The 24609-nt window shown below is 36.6% G+C and overlaps 1 protein-coding gene across 8 annotated transcripts in view; it reads left to right on the top strand.

The window, feature by feature from the left end:
• The window catches only part of OPA1 (OPA1 mitochondrial dynamin like GTPase), a 96469-nt gene extending 74618 nt beyond the window's left edge, over positions 1–21851 (top strand). For all 8 annotated transcript variants that reach the window (XM_015132525.3, XM_001087037.5, XM_015132524.3 and 5 more), the window contains 2 exons: positions 19170–19244; positions 21727–21851. In XM_015132525.3, the coding sequence (XP_014988011.1) occupies positions 19170–19234 (65 nt within the window). In that variant the 3' untranslated portion in view covers positions 19235–19244; positions 21727–21851. The remainder of the gene's footprint in view (positions 1–19169; positions 19245–21726) is intronic.
• Positions 21852–24609: the final 2758 nt, after the last annotated feature.

Here is a 24609-nt window from a genome sequence, read left to right as displayed (position 1 = left end):
GTAATTATTTTATTGTTCTATGAACATTGTATCCGCTGTTTACTAGGTTATTGTGAGGTTTTGGACCTTCATAGAAATTGCTTGGAACTGTTGTTCACTAAAGCCTGTTATACTTTTTATTCTCTGTGCATGTCATCAGGGACTCATTGATACTGACACATTCGCGGGTCATTACTGATCGTTTAGATTGCTCTAAGACCTAAGGGGTCTTGGCCAGGTGTGGTGGTACATGCCTGTAATCCCAGCACTGTGGCAGGCTGAGGCGAGTGGGTCACCTGAGGTCAGGAGTTTGAAACCAGCCTGGCCAATATGGAGAAACCCCATCTCTACTAAAAATCCAAAAATTAGCTGGGCGTGGTGGCCGACGCCTGTAATTCCAGCTACTCTGAGACTGAGACAGGGGAATCGCCTGAACCCGGGAGACAGAGGTTGCAATGAGCCGAGATCACACCATTGCACTCCAGCCTGGGTAACAGAGACAGACTCCATCTCAAAAAAAAAAAAAAAAAAAAATCTAAGGAGTCTTTTGTCCTTATTTTACAATAAATTTCTTTTGATTTTGTGTAAAAACTTGAAACTGTTTTTGAATGTAAAGTAACATTTGAATACTTTTCTTGTGCCAGATATTAGGTTAAATGCTTTATGTGAATTTTCATTTGATTGTCACAGCTTTTGAGTTAGGTAGTTATTTTTCTCATTTTACAGATGAAATGGAGGGTTAGAAACCCATAGGTAGTAGATGCTAAAGCTGAGATTTGGACCTGGGTCTTCTAACTTTTAACTACTGGGTCTATTAAAATAATTTGGGAGGGAGGAAAAAACTCAGGCCTTTGGAAAATATGATTACATAAAATTGTCCTTTATATTGAGAAGCTTCCATAGTTACCAGTGTCCTTCACAGGGTTGATCAGAAAGACGTACATATTAGTGATGATGATAATGGTGAAGATAATCATTATTACCACAGGTACTTCTTATAATATAAGTATCTTTGGATTTTAAACTTTCAAATTGTATGAAAACTTTAATAGAACATCTGAGTAAATGAACAGTACAGTGTGCATGAAACCACTAAGCAAACTAAGGGAAATTAATTTTCTTTATATGATTTGTTAACATATCTCTAGATATACTTTATCAGATTCCACCATGGGTAAGTAGTGCCGAAGTTGCCCCGTATTTAGAGTTTTTCAATGAGGTTGTGTTCCTACGTAGAATCCTAAAGTTCAGCTATAACAGATATATTAATAAAGTCTATAGAATCTTTAATTGAGCATAATGGTGGCTGTTATTTTAAGTTGAGGCTTTTTGTTGAGCTGGATTGAAAGTGCAACTTATTAGAAGTTGCAGTATATTTCTTCCTGTTTCTTGTTCTTTATGTGAGCAGAAGATATACTTTAGTAGACCGAACACTTCAGAGCTGTATCTCATTTACCAATAAAATGTGAAAACAGTGGTAAATTCCTTCACTTGGGCTACCATTGTACAGGCCTATTTTAATGGTATAGTTTACTATCCTTTATGTTAAAAGCAGTATAGCTTAAAGAGGCTGGTAAATTGGAATTTTCCAATATCCTCAGCTTTTTTTCCTCCTGCAGTTAATTTGCTCTGCCGACTCCCTACGCGAGGTGGCAACAGCTGGCCCTTTGACTGGAGCTTGGGGGGATTAGAGAGTAGGGATCGCAGCAGCGTGCTCGGCCTCTTGCCTCTGTTGACTGTTCTTTATTGTTTGATGCCTGAGCATCTCCCAGACAGCAAGCAATTGTTTCTCGAAACTTAAAGTTTGTTTCTCTTGGGAGTAGACAATGCTGTTGGGGCTTGTCTTTGTGTTTCTTCACTTTCCCAGTCTCCTCTTATCCTCCATCCTATGCTTTCTCTAGATAATTAGAAAGGAGCAAAGATACCACCTTTTTATTTAGGTCTGCATGAGATTCTAAAACTTAGAAATATAGGCTATAGATGGAAGTTTCTTTTTTCAGTAAACCACCTCAGTAACAAATCATGTTTTAAATGAAAACTTTGTTCTTCATAATATCATTTAGTGAGAGAAAACAAATGCATTAGTGCATTTTTGAAATTATGGTACTAAAAGGGAGCAGCAGCAAGGTGACCTAATGCTGCCATTTTAAAAGCTAAGATTAGAAATGTGTCATAACTGCTTAAACCTAAAACGGTCCTTTCACTGACTCCAAAATATAATTCTAATTTATAGGATAGTTATAAGAAATCTCTATGCCATGTGGAAACTTGAATAAAAAGTAGTCAGAACATAGCTAAATAGAACCCTGAGGTAGGCAGAATGATTTTATTCTTCACATTTAGAAAAGAAAACGTCAGTTAACCCTGGAACTTAATTTCTACTAGTGACTTCACATTCCGACACTTCTCCCATACCTGCCAGACCCTTGAGTGTCGTTACGGATGAGAATATTGTCTGTGAAGTAGTATGAGATGGAAATTTTCCTAGGAAGATTATTGTACTCGGAATTTGGAACTGAAAATTGTGGAAAGGGGAAGTGATGTGTTTAAAACTGTTTGTGGAGGTGGGGCTCTGCCATGTGTATTTTGACAAAGCTGCACAGGTGATTCTTGCCATCTCCCATTACTGTCTACCCACCTGCCCCTGAGCTGGCACTCCAGAGAGTTCTTTCAGTACATAGCAAGATAATTTCTCATGCTATTAATTGGGATAAAATTGAAATATATTTATTTGTAGAGCCTGAGAGACAATGGCACTTTGGAAAATTTGGTGAGCAATTTGAACTGCATCTGCACTAGTATGTTCTTTTTGTTTCTGTAGACTTAACCAAAGAAAATGAATTTTAAAGGAAGAGAGGGTGACACCAAGTTGTAGAATTCTAGGTACATAGGTTCAGAGGAGATTTTTTTTTTTTTAAGGAAAAAAAAAAAAAAAACACCCAATCAAAAAGTATAGAGCAGGGCGTCCCGGAGAGAACACATGAACTAATCATCCCGGCAGTATCGTTCATATCTCGGTACTGTTGCTCTGTTTCCTTGGCTCACAATACCATTTCATTTCTCCTGGTTTTTAACACATCTCGAGGCAACCTTTTCCCTTTCTTTTTATGCACTTCTCTCACTGTGCCTCTTCTATGTCATCATCACTTCAACCTAACCCAGTATTTTTCTCCTACCTACTTATTTACCTTCCTTCAGTGACTAAAAACCTTGCTCAGATACTGCCAGTGTTGTTTAATTGAGCAGAATAGAAGCTTCTCACTATAGGCAACTGTAAATCAACGAAAATAACCATTTAAAGAAGAAAAACATTTTCATGTCTATCATGGTTGATCCCTTCTGCCAAAGTGATTTGGTTCGTTCATAAATTCCCCATACCTTGTGTGTTGCATATTGTGCTGTATACATGTTTACTGAATGTTTGATTGTGATCTTGTAATACAGACTGTTCATTTAAGCCCCCTTCTCTTGACTTAAAAAGTTGAGGAGAACTAACTATTTTCATCCCAAGGAAACTTTCTTCTACTCTGTCTTGCCAGGAAGTTACTGCTCTTTTCTCTTATAGAGCAGCTTGCATCTGTGGCATTCACTCCTGTTCCTCCCACTGCTTCCATCTTGCAGTCTGACTTTCATCTATATCAAAACCACTTATTGATGGACCACCAATGATTTCCTAATGCCAGTCTACCCAGTTCACCAGGAAACTTCAATAACTCTTTATGTTTATTAGGAATTTTTAAGTTTATTGGAATACATTCAAGTGCTTTTTGGAATGATTATATGATATAGAAATGTATATGTTTGAAAGACAGAAACATTGTTTTTTTTCCTCTTCACTACAGAATAAACAACATACTTGTTTTATGGTAACAATACTTGAATTCTTTAAGGTATCTTTTCATAAATGTGGCAATTTTAAAAATCTGGCCTTTGTAAAATAATTTTTTATAGTAAGACAATGAACACATTAAAGCAACTAGGGAAGATAGTGAAGAATTATTTTTACCTTGAGTCTGTATAGATGAAGTAGGCTCTGGTTTGTGTTGGAACAGAACAAACAAACAAAAAAACCTGAGTTGATACAAAGATAAAGTAATCCTCAGGGAAAGTCCTCTGTGTTAGAGAAGTAGTTATTTACACACCAAATTCCCCGTGACAACGCCTGAGTAGTGTGGTTTCCAGGTTATTGATGAGAAAATCGAGACCCAAAATGGGTCTTTTAGAATGGAGTACATTTTTCATGGCCTAAGTCTGTCTTAAAAAGTCACCATTGAGGAATACTAATAAATTAGTATGAGAGTAAAAGAAATTTTCTTTTCTATAGTATTGTACATGCTGCTGGTAATCAACACTTTACTAGCAAGTATGTTCTTTTGCCTTAAACTCAGGTTTTAACTGATTAAGAATAAAGACAAGAATGTTCTCTCCAATAATGTATGGATTAAATTTGCCATTTATCATTTTAAAGTAGGTTTTATTTATATACTATTGTGAAAATACTCTTATGTATCCAAAAGGCCAATGCACAATTTTTTTTTCTTTTTCTTCTTTTTTGAGAAAGAGTGTCACTCGCTGCCCAGGCTAGAGTGCAGTGGTGTGATCATGGCTCACTGCAGCCTTGAACTCCTGGGCTCAAGTGATCTAATACCTTTAAAGTTGGGAATAAACTTTATCTTAAGCGTTTTTATTTTAAAGTTGTTATGTTTTTGCATATTCAGTAGAAAAAGTAGAATGTAGTAATTGAAAACCTAATCACAAAACAAATCATTGGACTATGCAACATTATATAAAAAATAAAATTAAACAAGATATGAAATCTTAAGAGATTGGTGGATCGATGCACATGAAACTAGTAACCTCTGTTAAGCACAATTCTCCAGGTAGTTGGAGAAATTAGTTAAATGTGAAGAGAATTTTAATTTTTCACTATTTTGTACATTTCTAAACTGTGTCTTCCACAGCCCTTCTCCCCCAGAGAGCACGATTCAGAATTACCTTTGAAATGTTATAGTCTTAATTATCCTATTCATGGAATGACGAAGCTATTACATGATGTGCTCTACCTTAAAAGTAACAGATATTTTCCCAAGTAACCTATTGCCGATTGTGATGCCAAGAGACATTTCATGGGACCACATGGTCGTTGCTCATCATGATGCCATCCTCAGTGGTTGGGGGATTCACAGTGAATTCTCGTATCCTGTAACTATGCATCATGGATCCGTCATCTGAAAATAAATCAAAATCTTTATTAAACTCAGTTTTCACACTTGTACCACCCATTTAAGATTCTTTCATTGTTACCTCCTGTGTATGGAATGTTTCCTTTTAATTTCTCTTAGAGCAGCTCACTCATCTGTTCTCTAGTTTCAATATTCTGATCAGTGGAAGTTTGCTGTTTTTTGTTAACTTCAGTTAGATCTCCTTTCTGGGCCAAGAATTAAAGCCTTTTTATCTTCAGTCTCTCCTTTTGTTGGCACCGCTTCATCGTCTGTGTCATATGTACAGATCTGTCTTTAGACTGATCTTTACCAAAGTACACTACCGGAATTTGAGGGGTTTTGTTTTTTTTTTTTTTTAACATCCTTTTTATTATGACAGAGCTAGTGTTTATGCATTGTGGGAAATTAGAAACTATAGATGGCAAAATTTTAAAAACTAATTGCCACCACCCAGGGTTTAGCACTGTAGTTTAAGACAATTTTGAATGTGGTCCTAGGGACATAATTTCTGGACGCATTTTTCGTAAAGAGGTCTCAGGTTGGCTTCTTACACCCACACATCTTCAGCTCATTGTCATTGCCCCTATTTTTAATTTCTCATCGCTCAGTGAGCTAAATTTTTCTTCATTGTCTTCATATAAACTTATTTCAGAAATATTCATTAAGAGGAATAAGCAGCATTAGTAAAAATGAAACCTATGACACCAGTTATTTATAGTTCAAGTATTCGGGAAGCCATATTGTAGCATAGCATGTACTGAAAATCACTGTCCTTTGAACAGTAATCCCATACCTATATTTGGTACCTGGCCTTCCCGTATGTGCTTGTGTATTCATTATATCTCCTTTCTTTCTTCAAAGATGCTCAAGTCATTCTCATCTTAAAACTAATGGGTTGAACCTTCCGTGCAGTCTAGTAGCTACTGTGAACTCTAATCTCTATTACAAAGGTTAGCTCTTTGAGTCTCACTTCTACTGAAACTATGTTTTTCCCAAGATTACTGAAAATTTAAGAGAAAATAATGCCCCAGGCATGCATTCAGGACTAGAAAATACTTCCATGTACAGAAAACCAAACACCACGTGTTCTCACTCATACATGGGAATTGAACATTGAGAACACATGGACACAGAGAGGGGAACAACATACACCAGGGTGTGTTGGGGCATGGGGGGTGAGGGGAGGGAACTTAGAGAACTTAAGTGCAGCAAACCATCATGGCACACATATACCTGTGTAACAAACCTACACATTCTGCACATAGATCCCGCTTTTGTTTTTGTTTTTGTTTTTTAAGAAGAAATAAAGGGAAAAAAAAAAAGATTTCAAAACTTTAAAAAAAAAAAAAAAAGAAAGAAAGAAAATACTTCCTTGTAACTGCATCATTTGGTACTTTGGAGTCCATATCCTACTTGAAACTCTAGGATCTGGCCCTCACATTTATATAGTGCTTTGCAGTTTACAAAACTTCTGCTTGTCCATGTGTGTCTTGTAAAGTCATATGAGGCTTGTAAGGCATTATATGCCCATTGTTCAGATAGAGAAATTAACATTCATTGACGTAAATGGTTAAGCCAATTACATAAATATTTATGGCAAAGCTGGGGCTAATCATATGTGTTACAGATAGGACTTTTTTTAGAATTGTTTAGGTATTCTGTTCATCATTTGTCTTTGGGTTTGTGTTTGTGTTAACCATAGACAACCAAGTTCGTGTAATTTGGCTTCTTTTTTTATGTGATTTTTAATATGTGTTAAGGATCTATAACAATGAATTTGCCTCCTAAAGAGGTACATAATGTTTTCATTCCTCAAAAAAGATAATTCTCAGTTTATAAATCTATGTATACTCAGTGCCAGTTGAATTTTGTGATTGTTCTTTTCAATAGAAAAGAAATTGTGACTTAAAGGTGATTTTCTAATTTAATTTAATAAGTGAAATTAGTTTAGAAATTATTTTTATTTTTCTGAGCCTGATTCTCACTCGGTTGTGATAAACAGCACCTCTGTAAAATAAATTCAGTGATAAACCAAGAACTTCTGAAATCAGCCTAACATGAATACCTGTTCTTCTTGTGCTAAGTTTCATAATACTTTATCCTAATACACTATTTTTTTAAGAGATGGAACTTTTATTTTACTTTTGCTTTCACCTCACCTAATTCATAATTTTATTAAAACCTACAATTTTTAATTTCATTTTATAATAAATTTGTAGTTTGGTTTGTAAAGCAGGATTACATTCTCTGATCTTATACTTTCTTTTACTTTTAAAATTACAGTGATGAACTGACTGTTTAAGAATCATTCTCATGATTCATTCGTCTGTTTTGCCTCCTTTTTAAAGCTTCAGCACTGAAGGTCTTTTGACAAACCAATATTTATAACAGTTTGACAGCAGGATGAGGAACAGCGTTTGTCTTTGTAACAGCTTGAAGAAAGACCCTTTCCAGGACCCAGTCATGCAGTTACAATCTTGACCTCTTTCTTATGCTGGGAACATGCATACAGCAGCACCTCCCATGTGTTTTCTTGTCCCATTGACTGTCCATTCACTTCCCATCTGTTTTGCAGTCTTAAAGGAACAGAAGGGGCCCTCTTATAAATCTGTCTTTGCAGGTGATAAATGATGCCTATCTCTTTAAGGGCTGCCTGGGTGGTTTTCCTTTTCTTAGAACATTTCTGCTTTCCTCCTAAGTAAATTCAGGGAAAAATATAATTTTAGAAAGAAGAGAAAAAGAAAAACAAGATGAATTTTTTAAAGCATTTTTAATTGACTAAGAGTATTTTACTGATCTTTTTTAGTCTTCCCAATTAATAATGCCTAAATAATATTTTTTTAAATGTATTATAGACATTTAAATTTTTATCAGGGAGCAAAATGAATGTATTCATTTTGAAATAATGGAACTTTTTTTGAGAAAAAGCAATGTATCATTAATGAGTTAACATATAAAATAACTTTTTAAGTTTTTTGTCATAATTTAAGTGTGGAGCATCTTATGTATTGGATACAAAAGTGAAATATTTCAGAGTAAATCATTGTAATCTTATGGTAAAATCTATTCATTTTTTACATTTAAAAAGATGATCATAAATCCCATAAACATTTATGCTTTTACTTCTGTTGCTGAAAATAAGCATTATAGGAATAGATATTGATATCATTGGGTTTGCTAAGAATTCAGCAGAAATAAAAATAATTTACTTTTTCTCCCATGCAGAAATTATTTATGCAAGGTTTTATGTAACAAATATTGTCCCTCCGTGGCCCTGCAGAATGTTCTTAAATTACTGATTTAAAAACTATTACCAGTATAAAATGACCACTTTTAGAATATTGTGTTGTATTATTTGAATCAGCTGGCTAATAATATATCTTCTACAGACTAGCTTGTTCGCTTATTAATTATCCAAAAGGAATTTGAGGCAACTTACATATATCCTATGCAAAAGATAAAACTACTTAAGTGAAAACTTTGAGTTGAAGGAAAAGGAAAATCCAGGCAAGTGAAATAAAGTAAAATATAAGATAGAATTGGTGCCCCCTCAAAATGCATGCTCAAGGGTTCTACATACAGGCAGACCTCATTTTGTTGCATGTCACTTTATTGCACTTCACAGTTACTGCATTTTTAACAATAGAAGTTTTGTGGCAACCCTGTATTGAACAAGCCTGTTGGCACTATTTTCCCAACAGCATGTGCTTACCTCATGTCGCTGTCACATTTTTATAATTCTTGCAATATTTCGAGTTTTTCCATCATTATTCTATCTGTCATGGTGATCTATCATCAGTGATCTTTGATGTTTGTATTGTAGCTGTTTTGGGTACCACTAACTAACTGTGCCCATATTAGTCAGTGAACTTAATCAGTACATACGTGTATTCTGGCTGTTCCACCAACTAGACATTCCCTGTCTCTCTCCTCCTCTTCAGGGCCTCCCTATTCCCTAGGACACAACAGTATTGAAATTTGGCCAGCTGGTAACCCTGCAATGGCCTCTACATGTTCAACTGAAAGAAAGAGTGCCATATCTCACTTTAAATCAAAAGCTAGAAATGATTAAGCTTAGTAAAGGAGGCTTGTTGAAAGCCAAAACGGGCCATTAGCCAAACTGTGAATGCAAAAGAAAAGTTATTGAAGGAAATTAAAAGTGTTATTCCAGTGAACACACAAATGATAGAGCAGAACAGCCTTTTTGCAGAAAGTTTTACTGGTCTGGATAGAAGATCAAACCAGCCATAACATTCCCGTAAGCTAAAACCTAATCCAGAACAGGTCCCTAACTCTGTTCGATTCTCTGAAAGCTGAGAGAGGTGGGAAGCTGCAGAATCAAATCTGAAGCCAGCAAAGGTTGATTCGTAAGGTTTAAGAGGAAAAAAGCCATTTCTGCAACATAAAAGTACAAGGTGCTGAGGTAGCAGCTGCAGCAAGTTATCAAGAAGATCTAACTGAAATAATTGATGAAGGTGGTTATGCTAAACAGCAGATTCTTGATGCAGATGAAATAGCCGTCTACTGGAAGAAGATGCCATCTAGTAGTTTAATAGCTAGAGAGAAGTCAGTGCCAGGCTTCAAGGCTTCAAAGGAGAGACTGTGCCTCCCATTGGGTGCTAATGCAGCAGGTGACTTTAAGTTGAAGCCAACCCAAAGAATTTACCATTCTGAAAATCCTAGGGCCCTTAAGGATTATGCTAAGTCTACCCTGCTTGTTTTCTAAAAGTGGAACAAAAAGCCTGGATGACAGCACATCTGTTTACAGCATGGTTTACTGAATATTATAACTCTTGAGACCTGCTCAGAAAAGTTTTCTTTCAAAATATTACTGCTCATTGACAATGCATCTGGTCAAGCAAGGGTTCTAAGGGAGATGTACAAGGAGATTAATGTTTTTGTGCCTGCTAGCACAACATCCATTCTGCAGCCCATGGATCAAGGAACACTTTCAACCTTGAAGTCTTATTATTTTAAAAATACATTTCTTAAGGCCCTAGCTGCCATAGATAGTGATACCTCTGATGGATTTAGGAAAAAAAAAGGAAAAGCTTCTGGAAAGGACTCACCATTTTAGATGCTGTTAAGACCATTCAGGATTCATGGCTGGAGGTCAAAATGTCACCATTAACAGTTTGGAAGAAGTTGATTCCAACCCTCATGGATGACTTTGAAGAGTTTGAGACTTAAGAGGAGAAAGTAACTGCAGATATGGTAGAGACAGCAATAGAACTAGAATTAGTTCTCTTGTAATATGATAAAACTTGAACAGATGAAAAGTTGCTTTTTATGGACAAGCAAAGAAAGTGTTTTCTTCTTTCTTTCTTTTTTTTTTTTTTTTTTTGGCAGTCTCAGTTTGAAGAAAGTGTTTTTTGAGATGGAATCTGTTCCTGGTGAAGATGCTGTGAACATTGTTGAAATGGCAGTAAAGGATTTAGAATATTACATAAACTTACTAGATAAAGCAGCTGCAGGGTTTGAGAAGATTATCTCCCAATTTTTAAAGAAGAAAAATTTGGGTAAAATTTATCCAAAATTACCTATTGTGGGTAAAATGCTATCAGACAGTATCACATGCTACTGTGAAATCTTTCATGAAAGGAAGAATCAGTCAGTGCAGCAAACTACAATTGTTATCTTATTTTAAGAAATTGCCATAGCCACCCTAACCTGCAATAACCACCACCCTGATCAGTCATCAGGGTCAGACCCTCCACCAGCAAAAAGATTCTGACTCACTGAAAGCTCAGATGATCCTTAGCATTTGTTAGCAATAAAGTATTTTTAAATAAGGTACGTACATTGTCTTTTTAGACATAATGCTATTACACACTTAATATATTACAGTATGCTGTAAACGTAACTTAAATGCACTGGAAAACCAAAACACCTTATGCGACTCTCTTTATTGTGATACACGCTTTAGTGTGGTAGTCTAGAACCAAACTTGCGTATCTCTGAAGTATGCCAGTACTCTGCTAGAGGGAAGATGCAAATGTAGCCCTCAGTTTCCTGGTGGCTGGCAGATACAAAATGGAAAGCAGAGGTCATTACATCATTCGTGGTGGCCATCAGACAGCAACACAGCAGTTGCTTAGGAGAAGCATAGGTCTTCTTGGTACACACAGCTGAGAGAAATTTCCCTTAAAGTGGACCCTGAGTTAGATGATATAATAATGAATCTAATGGCTACGTATAATCAGCAATATCCTGGGGCCCTTTATTGTAATGTTTCTCACGCAGGCTAACATACGCAGTTCTAGGGAAAAAATGATGCTGTCCAAACATATAGCTATTTGGTTTGGCTTATCTAAGGATAAAATACCTAGTATCCAGAGAAATAGATGAACTTACATCCTCCATACAGTCTCCCATAAATATTATTTGTTTTTGCAGCTGATCCTTTAATAAGTATCAGGTAGCCAGAAGTTCAAGATTTTACACTTACTGACATTGACAAGCACCTGGAATGGTACTACCTTTTTTTTTTTTTTTTTTTTTGAGACATCTCACTCTGTCACCCAGGCTGGAGTGCAGTGGTGTGATCTTGGCTCACTGTAACCTCCACCTCCTGGATTCAGGTGATTTTCCTGCCTCAGCCTCCCAAGTAGCTGGGATTACAGGCGCCCACCATCACGCCCAGCTAATTTTTGTATTTTTAGTAGAGATGGGGTTTCGCCATGTTGGCCAGGCTGGTCTCGAACTCCTGAGCTCATGTGATCTGCCCGCCTCGGCCTTCCAAAGTGCTGGGATTACAGGCGTGAGCCACTGTGCCCAGCCAAGTACTACTTTTTTTATTAGTTAAGTCGGAGCCATAATCATTATAACTGAGCTGAAATTAGGATTGCCATCCACTTAAGAAAGTTGAGTGGTCTAACAAGGATAAAAGCCTAAGTATAAGGCTAATTCATGTTCATACTGAAACCTTTTGGGGAATAGGCCTAAAATACATAGAAAATATTTGAAGAGGTTTTAATCGTACTAGCCAAAGGGAGCCTGGTAGAAATGCTTGTGTTATAAGAGTTTATTTTTTAAAAAGCTGAATTTATCTGACCAGGCACGGTGGCTCACGCCTGTAATCCCAGCACTTTGGGAGGCCGAGGCGGGTGGATCATGAGGTCAAGAGTTTAAGACCAGCCTGGCCAATATGGTGAAACCCCGTCACTACTAAAAATACAAAAAAATTAGCCAGGCGTGGTGACACGTGCTTGTAGTCCCAGCTACTCAGGAGGCTGAGGCAGAAGGATTGTTTGTACCCGGGAGGCAGAGGTTGCAGTGAGCCGAGATCATGCCACTGCACTCCAGCCTGGGCAACAGAGCGAGACTCCATCTCAAAAAAAAAAAAAAAAAAGCTGAATTTATCAACAAATTGCTATGGAGCTTTTCATATATTCAGCATGCTGTAATATACCTCACAGACTTTCCAAAGGCTACTTTCTTTCTAAATTATACTTTATGGGGGTCACAAAATAGCAAATCTTTAATAATCACCTTTAATGATTAAGTATTGTTTAAGTCAGACTACTCAACTATGAATGCATAAATATTCATGGACATCTATTACATAGCAAGCAGTGCTATGCTGGGCCGAGTGATTTTAAATAACAGACTTTTTGGTAAGTAGAGAATTTATACAAGCAGTCCTTGCTGTTCTCCACATTAATGCTTAGAAAAAATACGTTATAAAAATGATCTTTCCAAAATGAATTATGAAGCCCCGTGAGAATGATATGGCAATTTGTGGTTACATATTTTACTAGAGGGTTAATATCAAATAAATAAAAAGATACTAAGGAATAAACAAAAAGAATTTTAAAGATGCAGTTATATAATGAATTAGAACAATACATTTTAATCATAAGTTTTAAATTAGTGTGGACTTTGAATTCTCGTGGACAAATTGCTTCATTTTATAGATAAAGCTAGGACTGTGGCTTACCCAGTTATAAAGTTAATGGCAAATACCACATTGTCATATATTTTAAATGATACACTCTGCTTTATAAAAATCATATAAAATAACTGCCCCATAGATTATTAAAGATGTTAGACTAGGGAGCCTTAAAATTTTTTTTCATCGAATGTTTCTTTCATTATTAATTCCATGAAGTCCATGTTACAGAAGATTTTGTCTACAACAGTGCAGTTAACATTCTTCGCATTAGAAATACAACCACCAGCTAGAGTTCCTAATCAGTATAAGGAAGTAGTTGTTAGGAGAGGGGATGTGCTTCTAGTCCAAATGAAGATTTCCATTTTGAGTTTTTGAAGTAATGGAACTCACCCAGCCTTTACAGGCCCCAGAAATCTGGGAACCTCAGCTTTCAAAGTACTGTACCAGTCCTTAACGGTTTTCCTGGACATGTGAATGATGCCTCCTTCTGTAACATGCGGGAGTATTCAGTTTGTCTTCATTGAGTGTTTAAAAATAATCATGCTTATTTTAAGGAAAAAATCTACAGAACTAAGATTCAGAAGTGCTAGATTTAGTCATATACCTTTGTCTATCTCTTTGGTTCAACCTTTCATCAACTGTAAAACATGCACATTTTTTCTTGTGCTAAATCTAAGAATTTAACTGTAGTTTTGAGAATCTTGAGTGTAGTCTCTTGTTCACCTTTTTTTCCTTTTCTTGTTTCCCCCACACCCTAGATTCACTTAAATACTGAACTTCTAAAGGGCAAGTTAATAGTGTAGTTGTTGAATAAAAAGCAAACCTTTTCATGAACAATATATATTACATAATAAAAAGTGTTCCTTTACTTTTCAGTACTATAGTGAATAGCTTTTTACAGTAGAATCTCACTTAGAGGGTGTCTTAAAGCTTAACACAAAGTGCTTATGCAGCATGTTATAAAACAGTTCTATTAAGGTACATTTGGATCTTTGGGTGTGTGGTTTGCTTAAAGTACACTGCATTAGTAAGTTGGCAGCTTGCTTTCTTTAAAAACATCAAAAGTTTTAAAAGGTTTATTTCAGGGCATGTGTTAGTGTTTTGTGTGTGGTTCTTTGTTCCTGTTCTAAACTGTTATTAACCACTGAAGTGAACCTTCTCCCGGGTTTGGCCTTTTGGTATTCACAGTGTATTCAAAACCTAATTACAGATTAGTCTATATTTGAGACTTTAGAGCAAGTATCAGAAGACCCAAAAAGAAAATGAGAGTAGCAGTATCATTTCATGTTGAGATAAAGAGACCCAAAACATGAATGGGCGTCAAGTCATCTGAAGAGAAGAAAAAAGAGAAGGAACTTCATTCACTGAGATGGTTTATGAGTTGGGGATTATGGGAATATTCATGACTCAATCAAGAAGCACAGTGAATTGATGTTTGAAATAGCTCATCTTTTAAGTAAACATTGGATAAATGCAAAGTAGACTCAGTATTCACTACACGTAGAAATAGCTATTTCGGTATAACAGAAATAGCAGTTTGTTAATTCCTTCCTGAGTTGGTTTAATTTACCAAGTAAATCACAAATTTTATTCTTTATTTGTGAATATTTAATTCAAATATTTAATGGAAATATGAGTTTGCTTTATAATTACTCATGCTGATCCATACACCTATTTCTGAGAGAAAGCAATTTCTAATGGTGAAATAGTTACAATAATATTTTTGAAATTTGAACGCACTGTGATATTGAAGCATTAATTTGAAGGATCGGAAAGTAGGAAGTTTTTGTTGGCAACATTCAACTTCATTGTTTATGGATAACTTGGCTTTCTGTGCAGCCAGATGGCACAGTTAGTGTACAGACATTCTTGGAAACTTATGTCAAAATTTAAAATGAATGAATTTATGAGAAATAATTCTGCTTATTATTTGTAATAGAGCTTTCTTGGAAAGCAAGAAATCAGAATGTAGTTTCTAAAGCTTCAAGTGAGTATGTATACATAGTCAGCATCTTTCAGCCTTGATAATAAGATGCAACCATTCAGGTGAAGGGATTTTTTTCCCACTTGTGTCGTTGGACCTGGGTATCCTGTTCTATGTTGCTTGTCTGGTTCAGGTGGGAGCCACCAGCTTTCCTTGACCTTCATTATCTACGTGTGTCTTGCCTCCCATTCCCAGGCTTGCTGTAGCTCTTCTGATCTTCCTCCCGCTCGATCACTAGTGTATATTCATGAAGCCAGCTACGTTCGTTTTTCCCTTTGAAAACTACAGCCCTTATGTTCTGTGCCCGATTTTGGGCAACTTCATTTATCATTGATTGAGCATATGCAGTGATCGGGCCTTGTTCTGGACATGGAAGGCGCTGAGCAGTTGTGATCCCATCTTGTATTGTTCTCCAAGGGCTTCTCCAAATGTGTATGGATTTAGTCTCCTCAAGAGGGCACAATTTTCGTCAGAATATGATAGCATATTATGTACTGTTTGGTCATCCTTAGGCATAGACTACTTAGGAGGTGTCAGGAACTATTTTGTTCCCTGATTTTTATTGAAATGCCTGTTGTTGTTGTTTTTTTTGAGACGGAGTCTCGCTGTGTCACCAGGCTGGAGTGCAGTGGTGCGATCTCGGCTCACTGCAACCTACGCCTCCGGGGTTCAAGTGATTCTCCCTGAAATATGTCTTATTTTAAGTCAAAGGTAATACTTAAAGACCAAATAGACTTAAAATAACAGCATTTGCTTTGTCGCTATGAGCTTTGCTTTGTTATTATGAGTTAACATATGGTAATAGACTGGGTATAGTAGCTCACACCCTGTAATTCCAGCAGTTTGTGAAGCCGAGTGGGGAGGATTGCTTGAGGCCCAGACTTCGAGACCAGCCTGGGCAACATAGTGAGACCCCCATCTTGACAAAAAAAAATTAGAAAATTAGCCAGGTGTGGTGCTACATGCCTGTGGTCTCAACTACTTGGGAGACTGAGACAGGAGAATCACTTGAGCCTAGGAGGTCAAGGCTGTAGTGAGCTGTGTTTGCATCACTCCTGGGTGACAGTGCAAGACTCTGTGTCAAACGAACATGGTAGCAGATGTAGTGTGTGTTTCTTAATCAGAGAAGTGTAGACAAGGCTAACTCTCCAGGCTTTAATGTCCTCATATTTAGTAATGATACCTGCAAGGTTGTATGAGAACCAAATGAAATGCAAAATTTGGAAATACATAGTAGATACATCATAGCCTTAGAATGAGAGAGTAAGCCGGGAATGCTTCTCAAAAGTAGGATATCATGTGTGTCCTCATATCCAAGTGCATTGTGAAAGTGAAAGAACAAAGAAAAAAATGTTTTTCAGTTAATGTTTAAAGGATACATTGATCATAATTGCTCTTTTAACACTCACCTCCAGTCTCTCCCCCCCTCCCCCCGCCCCCCGTTCACACCTCCTGCCCCCGGTACTGCCTGGTAACTTAGTTAAGTGTCCTTTGTCATTCCTGAGGTTTCAAGGCATGGTAGTACTGTGTCCTGATATTCTAATCGTAAATATTTAAGGGAAATTTGGCATTTTTTCATTTTGTGGTTTTCATATTAAAGTACATTAAATAGTCTTTTTGCTTTCATTTAGGAAAAAAAACTGCTTACCTGTTAATTTTAGAAAAATCTGATTTTCATTTAGACCTTACAGAGTGAGACACTCGCATCAGAGTGGCTCTGGATATCTTTCGATCCAATTGGATCTTGCTCTGAATAGTCTCTTGTAGAGGGTAAGGCTGCTGTGCCACCTCCCTGCAGTAGTCCATCCAGCTTAGGATGGGGGTCACCAGTGGGGCAAAAGGATGGGTAGACCTGGCCGTGCACTGCCCTGTTGTTCTCAAATCATGTATCAAATGGAGTTGGACTTCTCTTCATACAGTACAGCATTCCCAAGTAGAAATATTTCTCAGTGAAATGTGGAGAGAAGCACCTGTTTGAGATTCCCATGTGTTGTGTGATTTAAGTTAGATGATTTTTTTTTAAAAAGACCACATTCATTTCCAGAATTCTAGGTAACAATTTAGAAAATGTCTTTCTCCTAACCCCCCCACTTTTTAAAAATCCTTCAACTGATGAACTGATATGAAACTTTCTTACATTCACTGAAAAAAAAAAAAATAGGTTAAGCTGTTTCTAAGCAACTAAATGAATTAATTTTAAAACTAAGAATGTGGCCTTATTTTGGGAAAGCAAGAAAGTTTACTGGTTTGTCTGCTGTTTAACAAATGGAGGTGAGCCCACCAGAAAATTGAGACTCAACTTCTAAGAGATGGGTTAGGAATTTTTTTAAGTTTTTCTAGTTTAATTTTATATATAAGGAGTTAATGCTGCCTTCATAATAGCTATTATCATATCTTCTCAATACATAGTTTGAGTAAAACCATTGGACTTTCCCTTCCCCTCCCCCCACAGGTTTTATATCAGCCTGAATCGAATACCTAGAATGAGCAGTGCTGCAGCCAGGCGTAGTGGCACTCACCTGTAGTCTCAGCTACGCAGGAGGCCGAGACAGCAGGATCCATTGAGCCCAGGAGGCTGAGTCTAGCCTGGGCAACATAGCAAGACCTACCAGTTTTAAATTACTGGAAAAATAATATGGAAAGAATAAATTACTGGTAAAAGAATATGAAAATGTTACATTCTTTATATCCAACCATGGTAGGCTTTTCTGAGTTCCTGCAGTGCTAATAAGAATTCATTAAAAGACAATTCTTCATTTTCTTGGGTACTCATCACTAATGCTGCCTCGCTGGTAAAAAGGAATACTTATATCTTCAATTGCAGATTGTTTACTTTTAAATATAAAAGATATAAATGTCAAATATTAAATGCATTTTACATGGTTTTCCTGCATAAAGTAGAATGCTTGCCAGTTTTGCCTCTAGGTCACTCACTTTGAACCAGCCAACCCACCTTAATTGATACTTTCCACTAATATGTTAAATTACATTAAAAGGACAAAAATATTTATCATGCTTACTATAACCTACATTTTAAAATAGAAGCCAGGCACAGTGGCTCACACCTGTAATCCCAGGACTTTGGGAGGCTGAGGCAGGAGGATCACTTGAGCCCAGGAGTTCAGGACCAGCCTGAGCAACAAAGTGAGACCCTGTCTCTACAAAAAAATTACAAATAAAAACCTAGCCAGGCGTGGTGACACCTGCCTGTAGTCTTAGCTACAGGCGAGGCCAAGGCGGGAGAATCACTTGAGCCCAGGAGGTTGAGGCTGCAGTAAGCCCTGTTAGCGCCACTGCACTCCAACCTGGGCGACAGAGTAGGACCCCCATCTCAAAATATAAAATAAAATAGGAGGTGTATGACTAAGTTAGCAATGAAGTAGTATAGATCATGACTTTTCCACTTTTAATAGGGGATTTGGCATGTACTGTGAACAGTTGACTTGTGGAGGAAATCTACATTTCAGAGAGAGATAAACTTTTCTTATTTATAGCTGGCAAAGTACTTTTTTGTATGTGTTTTTACAGAATCATTGCACTTCTCGTATTTATTGCAAGCGTCTCCCACAGTTTCCCTTGTCTTTTAATTTAGGACATATAAATAAAAGTATACATTTCAATGTGGCCATATTGATGGATCTTTTCCTTTGTAACTCATTACTTTATACTTAAGTCATTTCCCAGTCTAAGGCCACCTCTGCTTTCTTTTAATTTTTTAAAATGGTGTCATTGTTGTATATTTTCCTGTGACCCAGACATTTCTAACTGTGGGTTCTTGATTGGGCTCCAGAGAATCTGAGAATTCCTTAAAATTCTCTACATAATTGTACATGTACTTAATACATGCTGTTTTCCATGTTAAGAGTTCACAGTTTTTAGATCCTCAAAGGGGTCAGTCTGTCTCTCCTCCCACTTCCAAAATATGTCTGAGACCTACTGCTATAATCCATCTGGACTTTATTTGGATAAAACGTGGTATGTTGAGACTCATTTTTCCTTTTTTCCCCAAATAGTTAAGTATACCAACCATTTAGTAAATAATTACTTTGAAAAATAAATGTTTTTCTTTAATTTATTTTTATCCCCACAGAGAAAGTTAGAGAAATTCAAGAAAAACTTGATGCTTTCATTGAAGCTCTTCATCAGGAGAAATAAATTATATTAAGTGAGTAAAAATTCTATAACTGTATTGGTGATGACTAAATACAAAATTATACTTTTCTTAATAGTTTATCCTTCTGCTTCACTTACATCCTGGTTGTTACTTATGCTGTAATTTCAGTGGCATCAATCTCTGAAACTAGCTTCCGAAATTCATTTGTGTAATGTTCCTTTGAATAACTTGATTGCCTTCTGGCTGAACTAAAAATATCCTCTAGAACTCATTTTGAATAGAACAAAGGTGAACAGAGAGCTAAGATACTGTATAATATGCAGGTGACTCATTTTCTAGGTGTAAAGAATTGAGCTGTAGTTGACATTACTTTATTCCTCATTGCTTATAGTCTGTCAATAATCATGTGTATGTTAAATATTTAACTTACAAAGTTTTCTGTTTGACTTAAAATTGTAATAATTGTTCTTAATCTTTATCTCTTTTGTTTAAAAACATTTAGATAAGTGTTTTTCCTACTTAATTTATATAGCCTTAGAATTTAGTACTCCTCTCAATGAATTTACTTTCTTGTCTGATTCTGTTTTCTGGCATTAGAGGCATGTTCCTAATAAAATGCATATTTAAGGACTTTTCCTTAGTAGCATAATCAATTAATTGTTGCTGAAAAATGGTAAACAGTAAGTCACTTGCATGAGGTGAGCCCTCGCTCTGTCACCCAGGCTGGAGTACAGTGGTGCAATCGCAGTTCACTGCAGCCTCAACCTCCTGGGCTCAAGCAATCCTCCCACATCAGCCTCTCAAGACACTGGGGCCACAGGCTCATGCCACCATGCCCAGCTAATTTCTGTAATTTTTTGTAGAGATGGGGTTTCTCCCTGCTGTCCAGGCTGGCATTTGCTTTTATAAAAGGAGTTGAGAAAAGAAAAATGCTGTAGTTAAGTCATTATCACTTCATATATTTTGTCACTTTTGTCTGTGAGCCTTACCCTACAGACAGCCTGCAGCAGGCTCAGAGCTGGAAGGAGTAGAAATGTGCAAGCTTCCCTCCCTAGCTACACTCGGTTCAGGTCAGTTCAGAAACGGCTCTTAAACCAAACAACCTACTTTACTGTCAGGAAAATGTATTTGAGAAAGCAGGTGGAAAGGGAAGCACAACTCACATGGTACATCATTGGGAACAGTACGCCAGCAATGAAGGAGAGAAACAAAGCGTAGAAAACTTGAAAATAAAGCTTTGTTACATTGTTTCATTTGTTTCTTTAGTAAGTTAAGACAGGCCAGTGCGGTGGCTCACTCCCAGCACTTAGGGAGACCAAGGTGGGTGGATCACTTGAGGTCAGGAGTTGGAGACCAGCCTGACCAACATGGTGAAACGCCATCTCTACTAAATATGCAAAAATTGCTGGGGCGTGCTGGCACATGCCTGTAATTCCAGCTACTCCGGAGCCTGAGCTAGGAGAACCACTTGAACCTGGAAGCAGTGGTTGCAGTAAGCAGAAATCGCACCACTGCACTCCAGCCTGGGCGACAGAGCGAGACTATGTCTCAAAAAAAAGTTAAGACAGATATGTGGAAATATACATAATCATCTTTAACACAAGGCAAACATAATTTTTGTGTTTTATAAGTGTCCATGTTCATAAATCCTTTCTACATCTTCTGTGTATGAATATTTTATTTTAAAACCATTAAGTGTTATAGTATCACCCTAGTCATGATAGTTACCATGAATACTTACTATTAGAAGTAAACATCTTTAGTACCTTGATCTCCAGCACCAGAGCTTACATGATAGTTTTGTTTACCAATCTGTATGTGCTTTGCAGGGAAAAACTGATGAAAGCCCCGGAAGCCCCATTAAAAATATAAGCTGTATTTCTGTTTTTTTAACAAAATGAGGAAGCTGAAAGCCAGCCAGTGTTTTACATAATGGTGTCTCTCCACTCAGCTGATCAGTGTGACATCCAGAATTGCTGTTGCTGCTACCTGTCTAGTCTCTAAGACCCTTTTCAACCCTCGTGACTTAAGACTCTGAACTTTTACAAAGTATCTTGTGAACTGGACAGATGATCTGTTTTGTACTCTGCAGATGCATTTAAAAGAGTAAATCTGGCAGAATGGTAACCTTGCTTCATTCTGACTGTTTTATAAAAGTTACCAAGGACCCTAAGGAATACTCTCTCCAGTGTAGTTTTAACACATAGGATTCCTAGTTAATTGTTACTCTGATATTTGCTGAAGATGTTTATATGCTATACAGCCATACACAGATTCTCCTCCAATTAATTTTAGTATATGCTTTTAACTTTTTCTACAAGAAATGAATTCCAGTATATTTTTATTTATGTTTGATAAGAAAATTATGCCAATACTGTTATGGTAGGTGATAGACTATGTAAGTTTAGAAAAACTAGCAAACGTAAGCAGGTAGGCGTCAACGTTGTTATGATCATGCGGTCATAAACTTTGTTTAGAAATTTTGCATTTGTCTCCCCTGACCTCAGTTTGTTAAATGGGTTTATTTTTACAGATTCATACTCATCATCAGCTCTGCATATATCTGAAGAACAAAAACATCAACATCTTTTGTCCAGCCTCTTTTTCTTCTGCTGTTCCACCTTTCTAAACATACAATAAAGTCATGGGATAAAACAATTGATGTGTGGTACGGGCGTTTTCACCGTCAGCTGCCTTTCGAATGGAAGAACAGTGGTAATGGATTAACATCGTACTTTGCTGTACTAAAGTGACAAATGGGAATAATAGACTTGGTGTGGCCATTAGGTTCAGTCCTTGAAGATAAGAAACTTGCTCTCTGTTGGTTGTCTTATCTGTGGTGGCACTAGTTTACCGCGTTAACTGAGGTTACTCAGTGTCAATTTCTTCTCCAGAAATACAATGCTAGGTGTTTTGAAATAAAACTTATATAGCAATTTTTTTAAAGTTATCAATTGTATATAAAATCACGATAGCCTGCTAAATCATTGTGTGTGTCTATAGTATTCTATTCCCAGAAACTATCTGACCATGATAATTCAGTTTATATTCACCACATGAAAGAAAAGTAACAGAAGAACCCCTAAAACAGGTTAATTTGGATTGTAACAATTCAGTGTACATTCAGTGAAAGAAATTTCAACCCTTCATAGCCAGCGAAGAAATTTGCCTTGGAAGCTAAGTCAGTACCAGCTTTTACCTATTTGATTCAGTTGCTGTTTTCTCACTCTCTGTATCCATTTGAAATTGATTTATTTTAGATGTTGTATACTTACGTTAGGCTTTCTGGTAATAGTGGTTTTTTTCCTGTTGACAGAGCCACTGGATTATGACACAGGATGAGGAAGATTAAGGATAATCAATTGACTAATTTCATTTAGAATATTATCAAACATTTCAACTAGACATCAGAAAAAGGCTTTCTTTCATAAGACTATTTTAAATAGAAATTATTTCAATAATTAAAGTAATGTTGACCATCCCCCTCTTAGCTGAATAAAGAAAAATTTAGTTTAATTTATTGCAATTTAATTACAGTACTATCTTCACAACATTTTCATGTGTTTTAAATAAATATTTTTTAATTGGCTAAAGGACATTCAAGCAAAGAAATGCTTTTTTACTTACAATGTCTATCTCATTTGCTGCCTTTTCACTAAGGCTTCACTTTGTTAATAAAAATGTCCATTGTGTGATGTTTTTTCTTTTACAGTTCACTAAATCTTATTTTCTTGGAATTGCTTTTTGGTAACAGCTCCATTGCTGCTCCCCATCTTATTGTTTTCCATCATGCATGCTTCGCTGTGATCCCTCAAGATGTAACACTTGGTACACACGGTTGAGGATATGGAAAAACCCTTCCGAAAGCGGGAATTCAGTATATGTTTGTTTTATTCTGTTTGATGAGGAAAGTAGGTCCAGTTTGAAGCAGCACAGATGTGCTGGTAGATGCATAGTCAGGAACTTTTTTTCTTTCTTTTAGGTCTAGGGACAGGAGTGAATAGAAGGGGAGGAGAACTCTGTTATGTTGAATACACAGATTAGGAGATCACCTTACTGGATACACCCCTCTAACCAGTGCTTACAGGTTAATGCATGTTAATGAATATTTTTGCAGTTGTAAAGCATAACAATTACAACTACACATCTATTTCTAAAGAATAAAACAGGCCCATATTTATTTACTTCTGTCAACTATAGAGAGAAAGAAGTACCCTCGGCTGTATTTCCACAGATTTCTCCCAAGGAAAAGGCTAATATTAGTCACTACTGTTATCACATCCCTTTGTGTAAGTTTTAAAAAGAGGTGGAGGGAGAGCTTCGTTTCTTTGAGGAGATCAGTATTGTAACGTATATGAATAGATGATAACAATTAATATTACTGAAAGTCCCACGTGAGAGTCCTGACGTCCTCTCCATGCCGCACGGTAATTTGGCTTCTTTCATGGGTTTTTTTCTTCTTTTTAGCTGATCTCATCCTAAGCATGCTTTATTTTTCCTTGAAAGCTAGGTATTTATCAAGTGCAGACGTTATTGAAAGAAAGTAAAATTCAGTCTCCAGAGTAAACCCTGTGTCTTGTGTCGGTAGTTCAAAAGTTCGAAATGACTCAAATTTCAGCAAAAAGATACTAAATAGACAGAAGTTGAATTCGAACTAGCCACAGAATCATTTGTTTTTATGTCAGAATTTGCAAAGAGTGGAGTGGACAAAGCTCTGTATGGAAAATTGAACAACCGTAAATAGATGATATCCAAAATTAATTCGGCTAGGACTTCAGTTTTAAAAATCGGCGTACCTAGGCAGCGCACAGTAGGAAATAAGTGGTCCTTGCAGCTTCCCCGTTTGACCCACTGTGCTGTAGTTGCATGTGGAACAATCAGCCTTTCTAGTAGGTTACTGTATTGCCCTCTCATTGTATTCCCATTTTCCACAGTTTTTTTCCAGCAGACTTCTTTCTGCAAATTATTCAGCCTCCAAATGCAAATGAACGGTATAAAAATAAGTAGGGAACATGGCAGAGTGGTGCTTCCCAGCCTCACCATGTTGGAATTTGATGTGGGATAAGAGAGTATAGATTTAAAAGATAAAATCTTTAGTTAATAATTTTGTGTTTATTTATTCTAGATGTATGTATCTGAGGAAAGAAATATGGTATTTTTGCTTTCCAATAAAGGGGATCAAAGTAATGGTTTTTATCTCAGTTCTCTAAGCTGGTATATGTTGTAGCTCTAGCAGTATGGAAATGTGCTTTAAAATACGCTTACCTTTTGAATGATCATGGCTATATGTTGTTTAAATATTTAAAACTTACCTTGTTTTCACTTGTGCACTGTGAATGAACTTTGTATTATTTTTTTAAAACCTTCACATTACATGTAGATATTATTGCAACTTATATTTTGCCTGTGCTTGATC

The sequence above is a fragment of the Macaca mulatta genome, chromosome 2 (assembly GCF_049350105.2).
Source record: "Macaca mulatta isolate MMU2019108-1 chromosome 2, T2T-MMU8v2.0, whole genome shotgun sequence".
Lineage (NCBI taxonomy): Eukaryota > Metazoa > Chordata > Mammalia > Primates > Cercopithecidae > Macaca > Macaca mulatta.
Note: the sequence above shows the minus strand (reverse complement) of the source record. Positions and strands in the feature narration are given on the sequence as shown.